Source organism: Thermobia domestica, chromosome 13 (genome assembly GCF_964235325.1).
Source record: "Thermobia domestica chromosome 13, izTheDome1.hap1.1, whole genome shotgun sequence".
Lineage (NCBI taxonomy): Eukaryota > Metazoa > Arthropoda > Insecta > Zygentoma > Lepismatidae > Thermobia > Thermobia domestica.
This window is the reverse complement of record NC_137466.1, coordinates 13,130,393-13,157,561: the sequence shown is the minus strand read 5'-3', so window position 1 is coordinate 13,157,561 and position 27,169 is coordinate 13,130,393. Positions and strand designations below refer to the sequence as shown.

Below are 27,169 nucleotides of genomic sequence, written 5' to 3'. Positions count from 1 at the left end.
AATATTTTTTCAACCAAATACTCATCCTTATATTTAGTTTTCAATAATTCTTGTTCATAAAATCTTCCTCTAACTTCTTCATTGTTTAAATCTTTAATTTTATATGTTGGTGGATTAGATGGTATAACCTCATTAATAACAAACACTTCTGTTGCCCAATTTGGTGTATATCCTTTTTCAAACAAACCTTTAATTTTACTTATACGAACATGATCACCAATCTTATACTTTAACTTAACAGACTTATATTCTTTCTTATATACTTTTTTCAATATCACATGCTCATTTTTCTTATTCACTTCTACAGGTTTCACACCAATTGTTCTATGTACTTTGTTATTATATTCATCAACCAAACCTTGTAATATTTTTAACCACTTATAATTACCTTGAACAGTAAATTTCTTCCACATATTTTGTTTAAGTGTTTTGTTAAATCTTTCAACAACAGAAGCTTTTTTACCACTATATGTTGAGTAATGATTAATATTGTTTTTTCTCATCAAATCTTCAAATTCTTTATTGTAAAACACTTTACCTTGATCAGTTTGTAAATTGTTGGGTTTTCTTACTTTTAACACTGATTCAAATGCTTCTGTTACATTCTTCCCACTCTTATCTTTAACAGGAACAGCAAATGCATATTTTGAAAATACATCTATAATCGTTAGCAAATACTTATAACCTTTATTTAATTTTGAAACACCTTTTAACACACCACTATCCATTTCCACAAGATCTGCTTGCCATAAATCATCTATACCTTTAACAATAACACTTAACCTAGGATAATTTTTTCTAGATGGTTTATGAATTTCTTCTATAATGCCTTCTCTAATACCTTCAGCTTCATATAGTCAATCGAGCTTTTTAATGAATTGGGATTTATTAGTATCACATACAACACATATACCTTTCTTAACATATCTCCCATTCTTTGTTTGTTCTATTCTAATGTTATCTATTTTTGTATCTGTTGATTTCTTACACTTAACACAATACATCATACTATTTATTATATGGAAAATTATTAACCTCAATCTATAATTCAAACACTATATCAACTAACTACATCATTCTAAATATAAGCCTAATTCAAACTATAATTCAACTAACAACATCATTCTAAAGAACAGCCTAATTCAAACTATAATTCAAGCATATGTTTGTTTGATGCTGTTGTGATATTTGATGATTAATACTATAATTAACGGGTGTCGGTATTTGATGATTAATACTATAATTAATGCTGTTGTTGATTAATACTATAATTAATGCTGTTGTTTATTAATACTATAATTAATGCTGTTGTTGATTAATACTATAATTAATGTTGTTGTTGATTAATACTATAATTAATGCTGTTATTGATTAATACTATATTTCAAACAATAATTCAATCTATATAACAATTTATAATTCATCTGTATAATTCAATCTATATAATAACTTCTACAATTCAAACACTTTTCATCTATATAATTTAATCAATATAACATGCTATAACTTAGTCTATAATTCGAACAATAATTCAATCTATATAACAATTTATAATTCATCTGTATAATTCAATTTAGAATGTTGTTATATAGATTGGATTAAAATGTTGTTATATAGATTGAATTAGAATGTTGTTATATAGATTGAATATAGCAAATGGTTTTATGAAAGCTCTCTTTCTATATACATAATAACTTGCAATGGTTGTCCTTCTTCCATAGCTGAATTCTTATTTGCTTGAAACGTAATTATATCACCCTTTTTAATGTTTACAGGTAAATTTTCAATCAAAGTATCACCTAAATATATCTCTAGAAAGTATTTATCCAAACTTAATTCCATGTGCATTATTTTTCCATTATAGAGAAATTTGTAACCATTAGAGAGATTAAATATTCTAAAGATTGGTTCCTTAACACTTTTAGTTCTCAATCGACATAATAAATTTATAGTTTCTTTTTGCATAATCAATTTAGTAGTATCCGTCCTAATCTTTTGAAAATCATCTTTCTTTATATATGTGTCTTGTAATGTTTTTAATACATCTTCAAATTTTTTGTTTCTATCACCTTCCAATTGACTATTAACATTACTATTTATTAAATCTAGCTGTTGTAAAGTTACTACATCATGTTGTTCATTTGCATCACCTACATTAACAAGTCTTTTATTTTTGAAATCAACCCATGTTATATTATTTGATGTAAAAACTTCACTTACATGATTGAGGTTTGTAGTCCTCCTTTTAGTATTACCAAAAATATCCATATTTATTATATAACAATTCAAATTATTTAACAGCAAGTAAAACAGTTATACGAGCTCCACCAAAATCAATCAAATCACCATTCTGATCTTTAATTGAAACTTTCAAATTATTAAATTTATTGTGATGTATTGGGAAAAATATATTTTCATTAGGTTCATATATAATTGGTTCTCTAAACTCTGCATTTGTTCTAAATGTTGCAATTAAGTCTGTTTCGTTGTGTGTTGTGTCATCGTGTTTTAAAATCATACCTTCTGCTAAATCACAATGAATATTTATAGTATCAAATGGGTGAAACTTTGGTGGCTTATCTCCAACATGTTCTATATTATTAGATAACTTTTTCTCACTAAAACCTAATACAGTATTAATGGTATCTAAGGTTATATCACAAACCTCACTAAATATTTTAACTCTATTTCTTTTCCTGTCTTCTGTAATTTCAAAAGTATCTTTGAATTCATCAGTGCAGAATGGAAGGTTTGATTTAATCTATTCTTCTAATTCTTTTAAACTATATTGACCAGGTTGAACTATGGCTTGTCTTGTAACTTCAGGTTCTTCACTGCAAAATGTTAATTTGTTGTTCTTTTCTGTAATGTTTGGAGTTAAGTATGTTGTATAAAATCCTGCAACAGTTACTTCTAAATCGTTTTCAAATGGGTAGTGCAATGACATGTTTAATACAGATCAATAACCATTTAAATTAAATACCTTCATTTATTATATCATAAATAACTAATATGGATAATTGGGATATTAAAGTTAGGTTAACAGAAGAAGCGGCGAAGAGAAAGAGGAATGGTGAGTTGTTACCTGATGATATAAGATGTTTAATAGTTGGGCCTAGTGGATGTGGTAAAACGACGTTAATGATTGATATTTTTTTTGTTAGCACCTAAATGGTTAAAATATGCAAATGTTTATGTATATTTTAAAAGTTTAAATCAACCTAAATACCAACACTTAATACAACTTTTTCGAGATATAGAACGTAATATTAAAGACACAATAGCAATAATAAAAGGAAACAATGAAAAGATTATTCCATTAGATGAATGTGAGGACTATTCTGTTGTAGTATTTGATGATTTCATATTAGAAGAACAAAATAGATATTTTACTCGTTAGAGAATATTTTACTCGAGGTCGTCATAAGGGTTTGAACTGTTTCTATCTTGGATAAACATATTCTAAAGTGCCAAAACAATTAATTAGGGATAACTTAAACTTTCTTTGTATATTTAGACAGGTCAATGTAAATTTAAAACATATATATGATGAATTTGTTGCATCTGATATGTCGTTTGAAAAATTACAATCATTATGTAGCAAGTGTTGGAGTGAAGAACATAGCTTCTTAACAATAGATATGACTAGGAAGGTGAATAATGGTAAATATAGAAATAAAATTAAAGAATTTCTAAAAGTGTAAACTAAACGTATATGAATGCAGGTGAACGTATATGTTATGTTATGTTATGTTATGTTATATTATGTAATGTTGTGTTATGTTTTTATTTTTTCTTTATATAATAAATGAATGTTAATAAAGCTAAGAAGTATATTAAGTTAAAAGAAGAACTTATTAAAAGACTTAAGGAAATTAAACAAAGTAATCGAAGTAAGTATGAAAAATTTAAAGAACAAGATCAGCCTGTTATTGATGCAATTAAAGATTTAGGGCAAGATATATCAAAAGTAGCAGAAGAAAATAAAAATCTAATTCAAGAGTTAGTTCCAGTTGTGTATAAAAGTACGAGAGTGGATTCAAGCTTATTAGAAACACCGCCTATGTATGATAGTTCTATAAATGAAAGTGATACGCCTATAACAGAAGAAATAAAACACATGAAAAAACAAATTAAATATAAAGTAGAAGGAATAGAATCTTTAGCAACAACTCATTTTGGTAATATTGCCTCAAGATATTATGCAACTAGAGATGATAAAAGTTTTGGAATACAACCATATGATGAAGATGGGAAAATTATACATATGATAGGAAATGCGGAAGTTAAAATTCATGGTGACGATTTAGTTATTAATAATCGACATTATACAGGAACAGAAGGTTTATGGGAATTATTGACAAGACATAATCCAACAAATTATAATGATGATGATCTAGAAAAATATAAACAAATAGTAATTGATTCTAGTGTTGCATTTCATGATAATGTTCCGAATACAAGGAAACAAAAGTCTAGTAAAGGTAAAAAATATAAAGAAATTATCAAACCTATTTGGGATGAATATATAAAAAAAACAACACCTTCAAAAAAGACACCAAAATCTGGAGAAGGAATAAAGGTATATAACGAATTATCAAAAGAATACATATGGATGGATGATGTGAGAAAACTGATTGATCGCTTGATTGTTATTGATGGGGAAGAAAAATCTGGAAATGATAACTTTTATAATGAGAAAGTAGGTATAATGGATATGATTAATTCTAAACTTGCACAATTTATACCTAATGATCCAAAAGGTATAGGTTATTTGATAAAGATATTGAATACGTTGCCACCAAAATTTTGGAATAGTGAAAAGTATGGAAAGGATTAGTAAATGATTTGATTAATAAACTTCCATTTGAGTTGCATATTCCAGGTTTTAGATTTTGCGGTCCGGGTACAAAACTTCAAGAAAGATTAGAAAGAGGTGATAAAGGTATAAATGCATTAGACGAAGCTTGTAAAGAACATGATATATACTATAGGGATAATAAAGATACAGAATCAAGACATATTGCAGATAAGGAATTAGAAAATAAAGCTTGGGAAAGAGCTTTTGCTAATGATGCTAATTTAATAACTGAAAAACTACCTGCTCTTGGAACTGCTTTAATGATGAATACAAAAGTAAGATTTGGTTTAGGTTTATAAGTAAGATTGGGTTTAGGTTTATAAATATTTTTAGATTTAGGTTTATATGTACTTTTTATGGAATTTTTTTCATAAAAAGCTTTTAATTATATAATAAATATGCAGTTAAAAGGTTTTACATTTACGATTCCTAATCAGGAACTTAAACAACTAAATATAGATCACATTTTAACTAACAAACAACTCAAACAAAAGGAAGCAAAACTAAGTAAAGGACAATGTATGTTTCTAACTCTTTCTATACCACAACTTAAGAAAATAAACAGAGAAATGAAGGCAAATGATAATAAAGTTCATTATGGTGGTTTTATATTTACTATTCCAACGATTTTAGCTTTAATAGGTGCTCTAGGTTCTGTTGCTGGAGGTGCGGCTGCTATTGCTAAGACTGTAGATGATGCAAAAAAGAATAAAATGGAATTAGAGGAACAAAAGCGACATAACTTAGCAATGGAAGAAAAACAAGGTGGTAAGCTTTCAAAAAACGTAAACTCCAAAACAGTAAAGAAAAAGAAGAAATTAAACCTTTAAGTAATTTAGACCTAATACAACTTGTTAAAAAACTTAAGATAAGAAACTTTAGAGGTGTATTTATGAGTGATGAATTGCCTAAACAACCAAGGAAGAATGAGTGTGGTATTGTTAATTTTGATACGTCTAAAAATATAGGAACGCATTGGATTTGTTATTGGAAAAAAGGAAATAGAAAGTATGTGTTTGATTCATTTGGAGGTAATCCACCAAAAACACTAGTAAAATATCTTGGTCATAATATAGAGTACAATAGCAGCCGTATACAACATTTTAACGAGATAATTTGTGGACATTTATGCATTATAGTGTTAAAAATGTTTAGAGATGGGTATAGTTTTTCAGAAATTATTAGTCAGGTGAATAGGAATAAGGATATTTGGAGAAGTTATATTTAAGTTTTTATGGGTTTAATTCATATAACGATTACAAATATTATTTTAATAATAAATATGGATAAGTTAAAATCATATGAATTACAATCCTTTAAACCTAATCAAAAAACAATCGAGAATTTAAATAAGACAAACAGGTCTATTGAATTTGATATTCACGTGGGTGATGGCTTCATACATCCTTATTATGCTGATATGTATGTAACTTTTGAAATTAGAGGTAGAGATGGTGATGGAGAATATACTACTGGTCAAAATATTAGACTTATTAATAATTTCTTCCCACAATTGTTTTCTCAAATTCAAGTTAGTAAGCATGGTCAGATATTAGATATTATAGATTATCCTGGTTTAACTTCAACAGCTGTAAACACATGTACGATTTCAAAACCAGAGGAAAATCACTATGATGAATGTGGATGGGAAGGAATTACGTGGGCAAGAACAGATGAAGAAATAGTGTTTTTGCTAAGACTTTTGCCAGGATTTTGTTCAGATTTTAAAGATATTATGTGGAAAGGAGGATTGAAATATACATTTAAAAGAAGTGGTTCTGATGATAATGCATTTGCTATTTGGAAAACAAAAAAGCAGGATGGAACATATGAGAATGATCAACCGCATCCAGGTAAAATTAAGATTACAAATATGGAGTTAAGAATGCCTATTCTTAATTATGAACCTAACTATGCCACCTTGTTAAGATCAAATATGTTAAAAGAAGGTAAAATTCCTATTTCATTCAACACGTATCAATGTTTGCAGGAGACTGTTAGTGGGAAGTATTTAGAATTCGATTTAACTACACAATTTAACTCAAGTGAATTTGATATGCCTAATTTTGTGATTGCCTTTTTCCAAACTGATAGAAATGATAATCAAGAAAGAGATTCAAGCTATTTTGATCATTGTAAAGTTCAGAATATCCATTTTCGTAATTCTAGAAATGAATCTTTCCCATTAGAATCTTTAAACTTAGATTTTGCAAAACATAAGTATTTGAAAGTTTATGAAATGTATACGATATATAAGCGAGCTACAATTGGAAATACTGAGATGTTTTATTATCCTAAGGAATTTTTAGAAAATAGGCCGATGTTCGTAATTAACACAAGCAAGCATAAATCAGTAACTGTAAGTGATAGAACTAATTTGAAACTGACTGTTAATTTTGAAAGCGATGTACCAGATAAAACAATTTGCTATGTTGTTATGATTGGTAAGAAAAATTTAGAGTATGATGTTGAGAAAGAAGAAATAATTGAGAAGATATAAATCAATTATATAATATGTTTATTAGATTTGTTTAGTTTGTAAGTGTTTTTATGATAATATCATAAAAACTTGTTTAATAAAATGACTATTCCAGATAACATTCCACGTGAGAATTTAATTGTGTTAATTGAACATACTATATTAAATCTTGAGAAGTTATTAATGAAAAACAAAAGGAAGTTTAAGAGAATAAAATGTGTTTATATTACTCTTATTACGTTATCAATTCTATTATCAGCTTCTACAGGGTTCATCAATGTGTTTATTCCTGTTACAGTATATTCAATTATTACAACTGCATTTGCTTCGGCTTCTGCTGTTATCACTGGTCTATCAACACGGTTTAATATAGCTTCAAAGAAAGAATATTACAAAAATATGGTAAATCGAATTGGGTTGTTTAAAGATGAGCCTAATGGAATTAAGCTCATGAATGGTGAATTAACAGATGAAAATGTAAGAGATATTGTTAACAGCATCAATGACATACTTAACGAAATTCGAGGCTATTAGAAACTGATATTTAAAAAGTTTTAATATAATAAATACGATGGCGAGTCATATTGAACTTTTAAATAAACTTGGAAGTCTTGAACAAAAACAGGTTATTGGATTAAGAGAATTAGAATTAAATACTTAATATAAGATTGTGAAAATGGAAAAGATAAAAACTAAGTTTGGAAAGAGTATTTTAGTTGAATGTGAAGAGTTTAAGGTATTTCTTCCACCTAGATTTACAAAACACTTAACAGATAAAATGATTGATGAGATCGTTAAAGATGGAATAAAAATCAAATACATGGTTTAAAAGATAATTATCCAACTGTTGAGTTCTGTATGTAAATTTCAAATAATGATCGGTTTTGTGAATCCAAAAATGATCAAAAATGTGTCGTCAGAAGTAAAAAATGGAGTGAATAGAATGGATCCTCAAAAGAAATTTATACTTACTAATAATTTCAATGTAATTGTGAAAAATGTGCAAACCGAAGTTCAAGTTGTTTTTGATATTAATGGCTGTCTATTCAGTTTGAATTATGATCAGTGGACAGAGTTTAAGAAGTCATTGTTTCCTATTGAGAACGAGGTTAGTAGAAGATTCCATTATCAATATCCGAACTTGTAACTATCAATATACTAATTTGTAAGTATTATGTAATTATGTAGAATTTAGTTAACTTTTATGGTAAAATCATAAAAGTGTTTTGTAATTTTACTTTACTAAATTTAGTGACTTTTATAACTAGATTTAGTGATTTTTTGTTTTTGTAACTTGATTTAGTGATTTTTTATAACCAGATTTAGTGATTTTTGTAACTAGATTTAGTAATTGAATGCATTAGAAGTTATTATGAGTAAGATAGAAGTTATTTGAGATGTGATAGAAGTTATTTGGGGGATAAAAAGTGTTAAAAATTATTAGGGGGTAGATTAGAAGATATTTGGAAGCAGGGTGTGCTATGTTATTGAGGGGTGGGGGTGAAAGTGCGCTAGAACATACATTTATCCCCTACTACTGTAAATTTGAATGGTGCACTCCGTTCCCTTATAGGGATAAAAAATTGCCAAATTTTAGTACAACCACGTTTTTGGTTTTAAGCCCATTTTATCCCTTTTTATGAGGTTTTATTACCTTATATTGTTTATGGGCGTATACACGGGTTCATTTCCTATCATAAGACATGAGTATATTGATGCACCCTTTTAAATTTTTGGAGGGATACCTTGGCCCTCCCGTTAAATTTTGGAAATTCTCCAATTTAAACATTCGGTATTATAGTACAGGACCTCAATATGTAACGTAATAAATTTGGATGGTCCACCGCGTTCTCTTTGGTTGGTAAAAGATTGTCGAAAATTAGTACGACCACGTGTTTGGTTTTGGTCTAAGTTGTCCCCTTTGATGAGATCCTATTATCTTATATGTTTATAAGGGTATGTATAGGAGTCAATTATCTTACATTAGACATAGGTATATTAGTGCACCCTTCTTGAAATTTGAGAGGGGTCTACCCCTTAAATTTTGGAAATTGTTTAATATAAGCATTTGGTGTTATAGTATAGGACATCAATATGTATCACTATAAATTTGGGTGATCCATCACGTTCCCTTTCATGGGTAAAGAACTACCAACAATCAAATTTCGGACGTTATTGACCTATTTTATTTCATTTGTTGAGGTCTTATTACCTTATATGATTATATGGGCATGTATGGGGGTGTATTCTATTTCTTAAGATATAGATACATTGGTGCACTTGAAAATTTTGAAGGAGTACATTGGCCCCCACACCTTAAATTTTGGAAATTGCCAGATGAAATATTTCATATAGTACTATAGAACCCTAATATGTATTAGTATAAATTTGGGTGATCCATGTTTGTCCCTTTTATGGATAAAAAATGTTAAAAATTCAAATTTCGCAGGTTATTGACCCCCTTTGATGCGTTTTTACCTTATATGAACATATGAATGTGTCCAGGGGTATATTTTGTTTTATAAGGCATAAGAACATCGGTGCTTTCATCTTAAAATTTAGTAGAGAGACATTGTCTCAACCTTAAAGTTAGGAAAATGCCCAATTTTGTATAATAATATAGGTTCTTAAACCTAGCATTTCCAATATACTTTATGTACCGTGGATTACCAAGTTGGGCAAAAGTTGCCCAACAAATAAAAATTGATATAAGTTACCTGTAGATGAACAAAATATGATTTATTGAACTTAGAAATTACAATTAGCCTGCTAGAGCTCGTTTACATTATTTGTCCATTATTTTAAGTGCACGAGTTAACAAGGATGAGTTACACTTTTACTCATTTATAGAATGAACCATTTGGTTTGTACAAAAGTTTTAATGAGTATGAGTTACAGTTTTACACATTTAGAGAACAAACACATTTGTTTATTCGTTATCATTTACAGTGCAAGATGCTCCAGCACACACAACTTTTGTTTGAGCACATTTTCTACACAAATTCAGTCCACAATTTGCACATCTGATATTACTTTTGGTGACATTTTGTTGAGCTTCTCTGTCTAGTGTACCACTCACACACATGTGGCATCTTTCCTTCAGAGGAAGTTCCTCCTGAATGTTGATATTCTGGCGTTGAAGTTCTCTACCAAATGTGAGTTCCCTGGCATTCACTATTGGCAATTGTAATTCTCGGAGATCCTGAGAACGCTCTTTTACAGAAGGCTGCACCAGTTGTTTTCCCAATTCTTGTAGATACACCTTACGCATGTTATTTTTTCCTTGTTGGTAAGTAGGAACATTCTCAATGTAAAGAGTGTGTGAATTAATTGCGCATATATCAATGAGCGTGTAATGACATTGACCTGCTGCTAGTACCTCTCTTTGTAGTGTAGTGACGAGCCATTTGGTCTATGGAGTCCACTCTTCCTTTTGTCGAGTTGAATATAGGTTGATGTGGGTCTTCGTTTTAGGAGATCCAGCTTCTATTTCAGCATCTCGATGTTGAGTGGACAGCATCAAAAGGTTCTTTGGTTTTTCCTTGGTTATATAAGAGGCAACAGTAACTGGTGGGTTTGAGGTAGCCGGGTCGGGAAAAGCGAACTTCGATGAATATAATTTTCTCGTATGTGTTGCTTTCAGCTCCTTTGGAATATATCTCGCGTTGGCTTTGATAGTGCCTACCAAGGTGAGTTTGAAATCTGTACATAGCACATCAGCAAGTTCCACTGATGTGTATTATCTATCAGTTGTCCCAATTAAAGCCGGTAATTTTTATGGGATCTACTAATCTTTTGACAACTTGCAGTGGTTTTCTTTTTTCAACAGGTTGGCTGTCAATAAATCATTTTCTTTTGAACTATCAACAATTATGTTAAGGCCGGAAAGATTCAATAATGGATATAAAACAGGAAATACATTTCGGAGATTAGCTTGAAATTTAGGTGACATAGATTACCAAGTTGGGTAAAATACGCCCAACATCACAAATTCATTTTATAAATACGTCATATGTGATGATATAAAAATGTGTATCCGTCTACATACACACAATATTATGTAATAAACAAATAGCAGAAAGATGGAAAAGGTCAAATCATATTCAATATAAAAGATATAAAATAAAAAATGTTGGGAAATTTTTGTCCAACCTGGGAAGTCCTAAGGTTAATATACCATTATAAATCATGTTCCCTTTCATGGGTAAAAATTACCAGAAATTAGTATGACCACGTGTTCAATTATTAACTAAATTTCATCCCTTTGATAAGGATTGAGCATGTTATATGGATATGTACAGAGGCTTATTACCTTTGTATTTTTATTCTCCGATTTAAATTTTGGTGGGGTATAAAGAACCATTTTTTAAATTTCAGAATTATCATATAACAAATAGGTGTCCCTCTTATGGACAAATATTCAAATTTTAAAGGTTACTGACCTATTTTATCTTTCTTGATACGGCTTTATTATTGAATGAGTACAGGAGTTATTACTTTTTCATAAGACACGGAACTATTTGTGTAATAATCTTAAATTTTAGGAGAGGTTAATTTCTTATTGTCATATCAATTATTGGTAGTTGTTCTTAAAATTGGTATTATCCCATTCTTTGGGTAAATCATTGTCAAATATTAGTATAATCACGTGGTCATTTATTGACCTATGATGGGATTAATCCATGGGATTAATCCAGGACATTCATACATTGAAACTTTGTAGGATAATTTGAGAATAGTCAAAATGAAATTACGTCTTAGTTTTGATTATTCCCACCTATGGACCAAATATAAACGTAGGCAGTACGATGTACCACGTGATTGACCTTGATGAGGTAGTGTACAGGGATTCATTTCCTTTGTTGTGGTACTTCTTCAGTTCGAGTATACACTTTTAGAAAGCAGTTGGGTCTGCTAAGGTAAACAATTGACGGACATTATTCACCTTATTGAACATATAATTATGTGGTTAATTTTAGGACAGGTATATCGAAAGAGATACGTAAAACCATTTTTTAAATTTTGGAATTGTGATAAACAGAATTTTAACATAAGGCGCGAAATTTCAAAACATACTTTGAACTTTAGCCACAGCTCGTAGTCTAAGATCATTGGTGGTGGTTGATTTGCCTTGAGCTTTAGAATTCTGATAACTAAACTTATGGAATTTTATGACTCATAGTCTAATGGCAATATATACTACAACACTGAAATTTAGTCACAAGGTGATGTAATCTGCCACTAACAAAGTTCTTTTTGATGTAATTTGATTGGATGATGGCTATCTTTCGTGCAATCTGATTGGTTGATCACTATCTTTCACACAATCTCATTGGTTGACGATTTTCAAATCCTTGCAGCATTCAGTTTTAAGTTTTGTTTAACATTTATCGATTACTGTTTAAAAATCTTGGTTTAAACATTTTTGTTCAACATATTGTACTCACTGATAAATATGATCAAAACCGTTTATTTGTAATCGAATAGTTAAAAACGGATAAAATTTGACGGTTAACCGTGAAACGTAAAATTATTTCTTTGAAAATTTTCTTTCAATTTTTTTTTAATTTTTAAGGATTTTTTCGTTTAAAAATTTATGTTTGAAATTTTTGTGTTAAGTTTTTCGTTTCAAAAGTTTGTTTGAAATTTTTTGTTTGAAAATTTTGTTTGGAAATTTGTTTCAAACTTTTTCGATTCAAAATTTTGTTTGAAAAATATTTTTTGAAATCCTTTATTTAAACTTTTTCGTTTCCAAACTTTTAGTTTGAAACATTTTATTCGAATTTTTAATTTTTTTTCCAAAATTTTGTTTCAAAGTATTTGTTTGAAAATTTTTTCTTTGAAGTTTTTTGTAAACTTGTTGTTTGAAGTTTTTGTTTGGAAAGTTTTGGTTTCAATTTTTAAGTTTGTGCACTCATTGGTAAAGAACCTTTCCGTAATTGTTTAGAACAAAAACATCTGGCAACATTGTTTATCATGATGCAATAATACACGTCAGAACATGGTAATGCAACGTCATCAGTCTTGCATCATCGTTCGTTTGCCATAACGTCATCATGGCTACTCGTGTGCAGTTTTTAAACTCACGTGATGAAATCATTTACCAAGATTACTGATTTACAACATAATGTACCCTATAGAATCCTAGTTAGCCAAATGATCACATCAAAGTTTGAATTAAGATCGCAGTGAAGCTTGAAAATGATAAGGATATTATTTTACTGGCAAGATATTTACCCATGGAAGCTCCAAAACAAGAAGAACAATTACGTTTCTTAAACACTCGATCTGTATCTTTATGCTACAAATGATTCTCGGCTCGAAGTCATCAATTTGAATTTCGTACACAGCCGGATAGGTGAATTTGGTTTCGTTAGCAATTGTGATTAAATCATGAATTCAAACGTCAGCACATTCCCTTTCAATGACTTCAGCCGCAGCTGTATGACGAAATCTTCAATCACAGAATGAAATCTATGAATTTGGTTTGGTTAACACATTCCTTTTCAATGACGTCAGCAAGAACTCTATGATATCAGCTAATACAGTGTTAGCCCGTGACATCATTCGAGCAAGTGCGTTTTAGCGGAAAAGATGTGTACCTCTAACAACAAAGAATTCCTCTTCGCAAGCTATTATCCAATAAATATATTTAAAACAATACATGTGATGGTTAGTATCTGTGCTACAACGTTTGAACCTGTCATTCGATATGGCAAAACAGAAGAATTTGGTGTAGAACTGAACTTTCAAGAATGGCAAATATTATGTTGATGTATCATCCAAATCAATGATAATGTTCATGATCAGCTAAATGGGACCATACTCAAATCATTAGTCTCAAATCATGAAGTTGTGCTGCGCACAGTCCTCGAGAAGAAGATGGTGCTGTTACGTAAAAAGAGTACACTCCATGAAGCCCGCAACAGGGTGTATCTAAGGCAATCGGAATAAAACAAATTCCTCAATGTATTCCAGTGTGTTAAACATGCAGTGGAAGTGTGGATCAAAACAAGTATATTCCTGAAAAGTACTATTTTGAGAAATATGTTATGCATATTGTACAACATATGTATAAATGGTGTGATGGTTGTCAACATCGTTTGTGGGTGCATACCTGTATTGATAAACAATTTATTTTTGATCAAATGGACATTGAATTTCCACCAATTGACAGTGCAATAAACCTTATAAGACTTCAATTGGAATTAAAAGTATACGCTAAAGACAAACTACTACAAGAAGTTCAAAATACATTGTATCGACAATATCCAGATCCTTTATCTGGTATGGATGTATGTGATTAATCAGTGCAGTGTAATAAAATGATCCATTTCAATGATTTGCGTTTTTCAAGTACAACCCCATGTTCTGATGTGAACTATTGCATCATCATAAACAGTGTTGCCAGATGTTTTATTCTAAACAGTTACGAAAAGGTTCTTTAGCAACGAGTGCACAAACTTAAAAAATGAAACGAAAATTTTCCAAACAAAAGTTTCAAAGTAATAGTTTAAAAAATTTCAAACAAAAAACTTTCACACAGAAATGTTGGAAAAGAATTTTAAACAAAAAAGTTCGAACAAAATTTTTCAAACAAAATTTGAAACGAAAAGATTTCAAACCAAAAATTTCAAACAAAAATATTATTCAAACAAAATTTTGAACGAAAAACTTTGAAACAACAAATGTCAAAACAAAATTTTCAAACAAAATTTTGAAACGAAAAAAATTAACAAACAAAAATTTTTAAAGGAAAAAATCATAATAAATTTCAAAAAAAATTCAATCAAAATTTCCAAACAAATAATTTTATGTTTCACGATTAACCTTCAAACTTTATCCGGTTTTTAACTATTCGATTAAGAAACGAACGGTTTTGATCGCATTTATCACTGAGAGCAAAATATTGAACGAAAATGTTCAAACCTAGATTTTTAAACAGTAATCGATAAATGTTAAACAAGTCTTCAAACTGAATGCAGCAAAGATTTGAAAATCATCAACCAATCAGATTACGTGAAAGTTAGTGATCAATCAATCAGATTGCACGAAAGATAGTGACCATCCAATCAAATCGCATTAACAGTAAATTTGTCCGTGTCAGATTACATTACCTTCTGACAATTTCAGTGTTGTAACATGTATTGTCTTTAGACTATGTCATAAAATTCAATAATAATTCAATAACACAACATAATAATAATAACAATAATAATAAAAATAGTGAAACTGTCTGAAGAAAAATTATCACCACGTAAACAGAGATCATAATCAGTTCCATCATTACAGAATTCTTGAGCAGAACCACACAGCAACTAGCTTTATATGCAGAAAGGCTACAGAAATGCGAGAAAATGTCTGCCCGTAAGAAACGGAACAACGATTTCAACAAAACTAGAAACATTTGTACCGGCAACTCAGCAAACGAAACTGATCAAACGGAATTATCGACGATCAATGAAACCAGAAGTTATTGTTCTCACATCTGGGAATAAAGTAGAATATGAATTTAAAAGAAGCCAATTATATTTCAAGCAATTCAAGATATGGAGGCACTTTACATAATAGTAAAAGACATCAAAGAAGCAATTAGAAAATCATCAAAATAGGAATACCAGCTCTCATCGTATCAGAACTTATGGTACAAACAATTCCCAATATCGCACAACACCATCATTAGATACTACAAACATGTTCTTTAAAATGCAGAGAAAATTACTAACTTTCTAACATCCGGAAAAAAACTTTCCTACACAAATAACAGATTCACTAAGAATCTTGCAAATTAAACGCCGATCAAATGCCTTTCTACAATGTACGGATACATTACGATGATAATAACTGAGAAAATATACTGTCACCTGGAGGAAATAGAATTACATCAGAATAACTAAAGGGCTAGAAACGGAGAAAAACATTGAACGCATAATTGATTCAATTCTTTCTAAAAACATCAGAACAGAACCTAAGTTAGCATTTATAGATTAAAAAACGCCTTCGTCTTAATTCCACTCATATCTAATAGATATTCTGCAATGTATAAAACATATATTATCATTGAAATTTTGGAAACAGCAATGAAACATGGTCCATGAAACATGTAATATGGAATATTTTTATTTGTCCATTGAATAAACAAGATGGTGCCAGAAAAAGTAAAAAGGCATACTCCAATGTGAACCTCTATGATTCTTTATAGCTCCCAATTCTCTCATTAAATCATTAGTGCGTTTGTACGGCTTTTAGATAAAATCACGCATCAAATTTTGCATAATTATCCAACTACTATATATGGTTGACATAAAGCTTTGTGATCAATTTCTCAAACAACTACGCAGATTACTAGAAATGATAACAGCAACAACCTGTGACAATGGAATGGATATAAGAGTAAACAAATATAAGGCAATACATCGCCAAGAGAGAAAATAGTATACGCATAAGTATTTCCAATTTATGAACACCACAAAAAAGAATACTACAAAGCAGAGAAGTACAAATACCTAGAAGTAAAGAAAGATCCAAGGCGCGGAACAGAACACATTGCAGAAAGATTTCCAGTCAACACTCAAGGCAATGCTTAGAACTCGGCTTACTAAGTTTAAGAAATTTGAAGAAATCAACATATTTGAACTACATCTAATTCAACATTATTTTTGCTTAACCGAACTGGCAGATACTGATTTGATTGATTTAACACAAATGGTCTGCACTTTAATGACAGAATTTTAAAAGGAACTTCCCGAAATTGCAATAAAGAAAGTGATACGTCCCACAAAGGGAAGACACATTGGTTTCATATATACTTTGAAACTCTACAAAGAACAAACTGAAGACCTTCACAAATATTTCACGAACAGAAAAGTAGCCAATCATCTATTTCACGTAATATGTGATACAGACATAATAGCTGTATAACCTCAACCTCATCTAGCCGTGACAGAGATCACCACAAATTACGAATCAGATAAACGGAACTTGTAAGAATCATAATAAAGACAGTAATACAGAATAACGAAAATTTTGACTGTGTGTTTAATAAAAGTGATTATATCAGAATTATCCTTCTTAATTCGTCAGAAACAGCACGATGTAGGTTTAATATATCAAGCATTAAGGTCGTAAATTAATAACACGACAAAATCTACTTTTAATACATATGAAAGCAAGAAACATCAAATAAAAATATAGAAAGTGGAAAGACATAACATACAATTGAAAACTTCAAGCGTTCATGCCGCATGTTTCCTCCCACAGACTACCTGAGAAAACCCATGCACCAGCTTCTAGTACATATTATTGAATTAATCAACAATACAGAGATATACTACAAATGCCAGCTGAATCCAGTACTGTAAAATGAAAATTACAAACTCTATAGAGACTCAGAATTCACAGCAGATGTAATAATATATACAATTAGACCGACACTCCTGTTTTCAATAAAATTAACCAAGAAATGACTCTCGTAGTTGTAACAGTGCCATTGCCTCACAACATATCTAGAGCTTCACCGCGAAATTTAACAAATATTAAAGCCTGGTAGACGAAATTAAAAGCATATGACAATGTCAGAAAGCTGTATTAAGTCTAATCATTCGTTCAGTTACAGCTGTTGTTTACAAACTATTGTGATGCAAATGGAACAGACAAACTCAAAATATCTTCTAACAAACATACAAACAAACTAACTAACTAACTCTGTGGCCTATGGAACCCGGAGGTTCAGTGCCGCGTTCACAAAAGCTCTCCACTGACTTCTATGCTTAGCTAATTGGATCCAGTTTCTACTTTGTATTCCTATCTCTGCGAGATCCATCTTAATATTATCCTCCCATCTGCGCCTAGGTCTTCCTAATGGTCGTTTTCCTATGGGTCTACCAGTCAAGACTTTGAAAGCGTTTCTACTTTCTTCCATTCTAGCTACATGACCAGCCCACCTAAGCCTCCTAGACTTGACGACCCTAACAATGTTGGGTAAACCGTATAAACTATGTAGTTCCTCGTTATGAAGCTTCCGCCATTCCCCATTCTCGTTCCTCTTGGGTCCGAATATTCTTCTCAGGATCCTGTTCTCAAATACTTTCAGTCTATGTTCTTCCCTCAGAGTAAGCGACCATGTTTCGCAACCATACAGAACAACAGGCATGATTATCGTTTTATATATTTTAAGCTTCAAATTCCTCGACAGAATTCGCGACGACAAGAGATTTTGAACCGAATAGTAACACGAATTCCCTGCTTTTAGTCGACATTTAATTTCTTCGTGAATATGATTTTCGTCTGTTAATATTGATCCTAAATATTTGAAAGTATGCACTTTATCATATTTTAACGCATCCACAATTTGCCGTATTACGGTCCCGACGCACTTCCATGTATTTAGTTTTCTCTGCATTTACTTCTAAACCCATGTACCTGCAAGCGTTTAATAATATCTCTGCATTTATTTCTACTGTTCTCCTATCATTCCCTATTAAATTTACATCATCAGCATATGCCATAACCTGGTGAATGCCGTTCAACTCTAGGCCCTGGTTGCTATCTTTGATTTTCCTAATGGCGTATTCCAGCACAAAGTTAAATAATAATGGCGACAACGCATCTCCTTGTGTCAGGCCATTTTCGACGTGGAAGCTCGTGGACAAGAATTTTCCTACCCGGACTTTACTTTGGGATTCACTTAAACATATCTTAATTAATCTAATTAGCTTTCTCGGTATTCCAAGCTCTGTAAGAACGTTGTATAATGTTTCTCTCCTAACCGAGTCGTAAGCCTTTCTAAAATCAATAAATAGTTGATGTACCGGGGTATTGTATTCCCACTTCTTTTCGAGTATTTGGCGAATGATAAATATTTGGTCGATAGTTGATCGATTTCGTCTAAATCCGCACTGATAATCTCCAATAATTTCATCTGCGTATGGGGTCAATCTTGCTAACAGAATATTTGAAAGGATTTTATAGGATGTTGACAGAAGAGAAATGCCTCGATAATTATTACAGTCAGTTTTGTCGCCTTTCTTGTGAATTGGAACAATGATTGACTCTTTCCACTCTTGTGGCAATTCTTCCTTGTTCCAGATAAGGAGAATGAGTTTGTGTATCTTGTTCCACAATTTTTCGCCTCCAGCTAAAATTAACTCAGCCGGAATTTCATCTACACCCGGAGATTTGTGTTTCTTTAATTTCTTTATAGCGGCTTCCACTTCTATTCGATTGGGTTCTGGAATATACGGTTCTGCGGTGTGTATCTCCTTTTCTCCACGCGCATTAGTTTTTGGCTGTGTGTTCAGCAAATCGTCAAAGAAATATTTCCATCTATTTAAGAGGCTATCCGTATTAGTGAGAACTGTTCCGTCAGATTTCTTTAATATATAAGCACGAGGTTGATAGCCTTTCTTAAATTCGCTGATCCCCTTATACATGTCCCGAATACTTTTATTTTTACTATTATCTTCAAGTTCCTTAATTTTAGCTTTCAAAAAATCCCGTTTCTTTGTTCTAAAAGTTTTGGAAGTTTCCCGCCTGATATCTGCGAAATTTTGTGTAGTTGTTTCATTCGGATTTTGTAGCCAACGTAATTTTGCCTGTTTTCTCTTCTCTACTAGTTTAATGCATTTTTGTTCGAACCATGGTTTGTTCCTACGTATTTCCGCGTGTCCCAATTTTTCTATTGCTGAACTTTTAATGCTATCTCTAATTTCAATCCAAGTATCCTCAACACTAGTGCACTTCGAGTCTTCTAAAACCGAGAATCTATTCGAAACTTCAATCTGGTATTCCTCTCTTACCTTGCTCTCTTCTAATTTCTTTAAATTAAATCTCTCCGTTTTAAGACATTGAGGATTACATTTATTCAACGATAATCTCTCCCGTATTATCGCTGCTACCAGGTAGTGATCAGTGTCACAATCAGCCCCTCTAAACGACCGGACGTCAATTATGCTAGATTGTCTTCTTCTATCTACTAAAACGTGCTCAATTTGATTATGTGTTTTTCCGTGTGGTGATGTCCAAGTGTATTTATGAACGTCGCGATGTGGGAATTTTGTACTCTTCACGATTAGGTTTTTGGATGTTGCAAAGTTCACGAGTCTAACACCGTTGTCATTACTTTCCTTATGCAAACTTTCGTTCCCTATAATCGGTTTGAAAATATCCTCTCGTCCTACCTTCGCATTGAAATCCCCTAATAGAATCTTCATATGGTATCGCGGGAGTTGGTCAAATATCCGTTCAACTTGTTCGTAAAAACTATCTTTTATATCGTCACCCTTATCTTCAGTTGGAGCATGTACATTTAAAACAATAATATCACACCACCGTCCCTTAAGAGTAATAAAAGAAAGTCTGTCAGTAACAAATTCAACCCGTTTAATTGCTGGTAATATTCGTTTGTGAACGAAAAACCCTGTTCCTAACTGGTGATTTTTATTTCCTTCCCCGTAAAAGAACGTAAAATTTCCGGAATTCTCAGATCCATTTCCTTCCCACCTAACTTCCTGAACTCCTACTAAGTCCATCCTGTATTTCTCTAACTCACTCGTTACAGATTTTAACGCGCCTGCCCTATAAAGACTTCTAATATTCCATGTTCCAAATCTCATGTCCATTTTCTTTTGCTGATGTCGTGCCAAGTTATCAGTCCTTGTCCGAGGCTTTTGTGAATGTTTCTGAACAAGTACCTTTTTTTACAGGATGAGGGTGTTAGCCTTACCCAAACCCCCAAGCTGGAGGCTAACAAACATACAAAACACAGTAAATCTAGACACTTGTCATATGGTCAGAAAGTTATTTTGAGATGAAGAACCCTGTCAGTAATTTGCACTTGCCAGGGACGAGCGTCATTTTATTAAGTTTAAACAGATTTAAAGCGAATTACAGGAATAATAGTATTAGTAATAGTAAACTGACCTCACAAAAATTCAAGAATAGTTTGGAATGTCATGCTTATCCGGTACTTTTAACTTGGTCTTTAACTGATATCGAAGTAACAGTGGAATGGTATTATAGTCTATCGGAGAGACCGAAAAACTGCCTTTACTTCCTTCACGCATCACTTAGGGGTTAAGTAAGAATTTTGGAACTAAATATTGTACCCAATTTATTGATTTCAGCGAAACACTTAAAAGTTATTTTCTTTTCAGGAATACACAGAAGTTTTGTCCTCCCGGATTCCAAGCAGTAGAGATTCCTAGCGATTATTCGCTAACATTCCTTAAAGAGTCTTGTGACACTACTGAAGCTGCACACGTCACAATACAAAGTGAAGTGGTGTATGGAGAGTACTAAGATTTATTAAAACATGTTAATATCTTATATGTATTCAACATGTTAATGTTATAAATAAATTGAATTACTCATACTCAAACTGGTCGATTTTTATCCATCAACATCCCAGCATATAAAAATTATAAGAGGATATAAAATATTTTCAAAACATAGTTGAGTAGTATATACACGACCAATTTCAGCCCAAGTTTGTCAATTATTGGACAAATTCTTGAATATATGAAACTCATGAGAAACAGTAATTTTGCCCATACCATTTTATATTTGAAAATGTCCACGTATAATTTTGAGGATTTTAATTTTAGCATCTAACTTTAAAGCATTTATCTATGAAATATTTACAACTAAACTTGAACCCCTAAGAATATATGTATTTAATTTTCTATTTTCTGCTTTAATATAACGTGTTATTTTTCTCTTATATTTATGTTCTAATTCTTTTAATTTTGTAATTAAATTTCATCTTCTAACATTAGGCGATTAAAGCTAATTCTTCCTCCTCTCTCAAATTTCGTTATGTTTTAAACTTCTAATTGTATTCTATATTTCGCATAATTCCTTAGCATTCAAGACACAATATTGATAATCCTTGAAATATATTTCTGATCAAACAATATTTTATTTTATTTTGTTTTGCTTTTTAATTTGAGCATTCTTATTTGCATCTTCCTCATTATCTCTATCCCTCATTTTCCTAATAGCATAACTTCTTGGTTTGAGACTTATAGCCTATTCTATTACAGCAGCATTATGCTCATCTTTTAATTTTACTAATACTTTCTTAGCCTGTTTCACCTCATTTTGAATACAGTTCTTGCAACCAGATATATCTAAATTATCATGCATACCGTTCATATTTCCATATACATTATCTCTTTCAATATGCGTTGTAACAGAATCAGTATCACTTATTAATAATTTAATCAATTTCAATAATAATTTCATAATTGTTAATTGAAATCATATAGACACATTTTAAATTTATCTAGAACATACTTTACAAGATAGATAGACTACATAAAAGTTATTTAATTTTATACATATGAGTAGCAGCAAGATTCTTAGAAAATGTCATTCTATATTTAAGGATAGATTGCGCAAATGATTTTAGAACTAATTTTTATTAGGTACAAATCCTTCATCTACTGTCTTAATACTACATTGTTTTGCCGTTGCAGCATTACCTGCAAACTTATAAAAATATTTTTCAGCGTCATTTCTTGGCCGTTATCGAATTTTTGTAATTAAATATATTTGGTTAACCATTCTAAGTGTTTCAACATCAATATCTTAAGTACCTTTTCTTTAGTTTAAGACCTCATGATGCATAGAAATTTCGATTTCCATAATACAATATAAAATTCTATTTATTGTAAAATGTTGTTAATAATTTTGGAGATTTCATGTTATTTATATAATTAACTAAATCTAATGGTAGGTCTCAATATTTATTATGAAGTTCTTTTGGATATTGTAAATAAACTTCTAGTATATATCTAACAGCAAAATAATCTTTTGTTTGTAATATTCTATTCGTCAAATATTTTTATTTACCCTAAAATATTTCAACATTTAAGTTCTCCATAAGGCATATGATAATTAATAGCGCATCCTTATAAGAATTATAATTTCCAACAGATATATTATTTACTGCTATCTATCTATTTGAACATTGAGAAATTCCATATCTTAAATAATTTTCTATCAAAGGCAAATTATTGTAAAGAGTAATTAATTCTATTTGGAAGTTTTTAATATTCTATCCCAGATATTTCCAGGACTACTGAAATACCAAGTTGAATCCGCTTTATATATTTCATACTCTGTATCACTGAAAATTTTAATAACATCTGCTAAATCAAGAACATAAGTTTTCTTATAGATATCAGTAGATTCTCTTAATGCTTTTAAGTTGAATTTTTTACAGATTAAAACGTGCTAATAAAAATCGTCATCATTTACCTCTTCTCCTTTACATCTATTCTTAATTTTGTCTCCTGATAATGGAACAGGTTCACATATTTTTCTGTATATGAATCAGCATAACCATTTGAATAGATACCTTTCCCTTACTAGATCAATTACATTACAGTATTAGAAGAGAACTTGAATGCTTCTGTAGCTTGTTTTGAATCTAAATTTCTTGCTGATACTGCTGACTTTTTGGTCAGAATATGAACGAGCACATCTCTTATTTATTATAGAGAAAATCTCTCTTAACAGTAATATATCAACTAATATTAACGGGCTCCAAAAAAACCGTTATGTTTTATAATAGATTCTTTAAGAAATTCGAACTTCATTGGAAAAACCAAATAAAGTTGCTAATAAAAAAAGATATTTCATTTTTACAAATCTACTTTATTTTGAACTTTATTGTCATTTACTCGTTCATCTTGTTTCTCGCTATTCCAATTTGATTCTGGTGAATAACTTCTACATAATTTTCTTTCTCGTTCTTTTCATAATATTTCTTGTATTTTTAAATCAATTTCTTTTTCTTTTAACAAGATTTGTATTTATATTAATGATGCTAAAAGTTTAAGATGTTAAACAATAACTTTATATCTATTATGTGTTATATCGCAATGTTTTTCCATATTTCTTATATAGAAAATATTTAATAATGAATTATTCATATACAGGAGCGAAATTAATTTTATACAGAAGAATACAATTCAGTAGCTCCGCCGAACAACGTTGCAACCAACAATGTTTGTCACAATGATTTTTAACTGAACAACGGTACTGTAAGAGAAGTTCCAATTCTATGTAACATCATTTGAAAAATAAATTTTATTATGTTCCAATGGAATAAGTGATGAAAAAGTTAAAGAATTGCTATACTTACGTGAATTCTGTGCTTTTTAAAAATGATTCCAGAACAAAATTAAAACAAAAAATCATGTCCGATGACCTTGTCAGAAACGAATGTGCAATGGAATTTCCAAAATAACCAAAATACATTACATAAACACTTTCTAAGTGACTATTTTGACAAAAAAGAAACAAACATATTTTTCTTTTACTTCAAAATAACTCACGAATTAGAATAAAAACTGGCAATTCGAATCAGTCATCATCATTGGATGATTTATTCGTCATCTGAACGGTCGATGATTAACCATTTGGTAACTACAACCTTCTCTGGAACTTCATGATGTCTCGTTCAGTGATGACGGTGATAGGAAGACTCTATGTACTGTGAGCATGCTTTGTGCCTAATATTATCACATGACACGACGCTGTGTAAAAGAACACACAATTTTATGAACCCACACGAGTGAACTCAAGGACTGCCTCCTTGATTATTGAACTCCAATCACTATACTAAAAGAATGTCTATTGTAACTTTGTATATACCATCTATATCATTCATTTCTTTGAATTATCTACGGTGATGTTTGTAATTATTGAATAAATGTACTATTATATATGACACTATTTTGTTCTTAAGCTATAATTCACACCCTATGTGAGTAAAGCATCCACTATAATATTCTAATTTCTTGAATCATAGAAAACGTGACAATTAACCATCATTTTATGGTTCACCTCAGTGAAATTTCTCTCGTGTGTTTCATGCTGTTTTGTGTTCTCTTTTCACACATGTAAGACACATTTTTTGCTTTGCTGATTCCATGGTGTTCATTTATTCCCGCACCATTTTCTTGTCATGCCAACAACCCTTAGTCAGGCTTCTTTTATTCTTTTACACACGTCAAAATCTTAAACCACAAACACCACGGCAGATAGTTCTCATCTCATCTCCGACATATGTAGTGTATCCAAGGAAAAAGACGCGAGTTTATGTTTACAAAACTTTTCGAAGATTGCACTGGTCAATAACTGGGACGACTCAAAATGCATTAAAATCTTTGAAAAGTCATTTTCTGGTCCGCTCACCAATAATTCTCCACCCAAAGTCTCTCAACCATTCCCTGGTCAACCATTCAACAAAAATCTCTGAAACAGTTTGTTGATGAGCAGGTTCCTAGATCTCGTATCCATCAGTATAGAGCTCGAGTCCAACTACCCAAAGAGCCAGTTTCACATTACGTTTTTGCAAAGAAATTTCTTGTTTATCAAGCCTACACACAATTTGATTTTGAAGTTTCTTTAGGAATTTGTATCATATATGACGCCTGGAAACATTCCTTGGTTTGTCACTCGCACCATAGCTAATTATCCTATATTTTTAGAGGAGGTTACAACCTTGGAGCGCATATAGCTGATGGCCCAAAAGCAAGAAAAGGACGCTTCACTTTCACGGCACCCGTCAGACGATCCGACCACCACACAGTGGTTCAGAAACCCCCAAAACCTGGCCAAAAACCAACTCTTAAGCAAGCTACCAAATATGTTTAAAAGTCAATGACCTGTGGTATTCAAACCTACCTGAGTCTTAAAGAAATTTTCACCCCTTAGTCAGAAATTGACTTCGAAAGTGAGGGGTTGACCTTGTGCATTAATTACTGAAGATTTCTAAGTTAGCGCCAACAAAGTGTGAGAATGTTTTCTACCTAGCCTTCCTGTAGCCAGGTGGAATGAAGTACTTTTGTCACATCTATAAAAATTATTATTTATGATGATGAGTTTTAATTAGTGTGTAGCTATTAAATTTATCAATTTACAGGGGATGAAATGCAAGTAAGTTGGAGCAAGAAATGTTATGTGTATATTTTGTTCTCGTAGAGTTATCTTTTGATTTCCACATACTTGCACTTTGGTATTGCACTCCGGAAGTAGTTCAACTCTTCCGCTTTCAGAAACCGTGAACCAAACTTGCTCATTTTTGCTCGTCTGAGAAATATTTTTTGTCGTAGATAAGACTCATTCTACAATGTGCAAAATTATTTTGTACTGTATTTTTTGTTCTATTTTTCAGTCATGTCCTATCAAACATCAAGAGGAAAGCTATTGAATATCCTTCGGAGAGCAAACGGAGACAGAACTGTGAAAAAGAAGCACCTGTTCACGTACCTCAAAGATAAAGTAGCCGCTGAATTGTCAAAGGAAACCGAGGAGAATGTCCACGTGTCTTCCTCGAAATTGTTTCACATGCTTGACAAATGCAACAGGAATTACCAAAGTTGGAAGAGGAGAATGCGGATTGGCTTGATGGTGAGTTATTAATAATGACTGAACCTGTTAGTGAAGGCGACTGGAGGCCATCGACTTCAGCAATATCTAGCTGGACCTAGACGACCAGCGAGCGCTCGAAGAGGAGAAAAACAGAAACATTGCGCTCCTCATTCAGCTTTACTACTATTGCTTATGGCAGGTGCGGAAAGGCGACCAACCGACCATGATGAAGAAGAAAAAAAGATCCAGGAGGCCACGAAAGCTGAGTTAGCCCTCAATATTGAGGAACCGAGGCAAGGCGGCAGTGGTACTTCCAACAACGGGAACACAGCCAGACGATTTTTTGGAAACTATCAATAAGTTACAGCAATAACAGGTCTGAATGAAAAGCTTCTTGAGCAGTGTGGCGTCTTGCTACAGGCCTTGTCTTGTGGACTGGCTATCAA

At 31.4% G+C, this 27,169-nt stretch overlaps 1 protein-coding gene across 1 annotated transcript in view; it reads left to right on the top strand.

The window, feature by feature from the left end:
* Positions 1 to 26,632, top strand: part of LOC145667498 (pancreatic triacylglycerol lipase-like) — a 256,451-nt gene extending 229,819 nt beyond the window's left edge. The window contains exons 12-13 of the mRNA XM_081734975.1: positions 21,494 to 21,631; positions 26,527 to 26,632. Of these exons, the coding sequence (XP_081591101.1) occupies positions 21,494 to 21,631; positions 26,527 to 26,632 (244 nt within the window). The remainder of the gene's footprint in view (positions 1 to 21,493; positions 21,632 to 26,526) is intronic.
* The last annotated feature ends 537 nt before the right edge of the window (positions 26,633 to 27,169 follow it).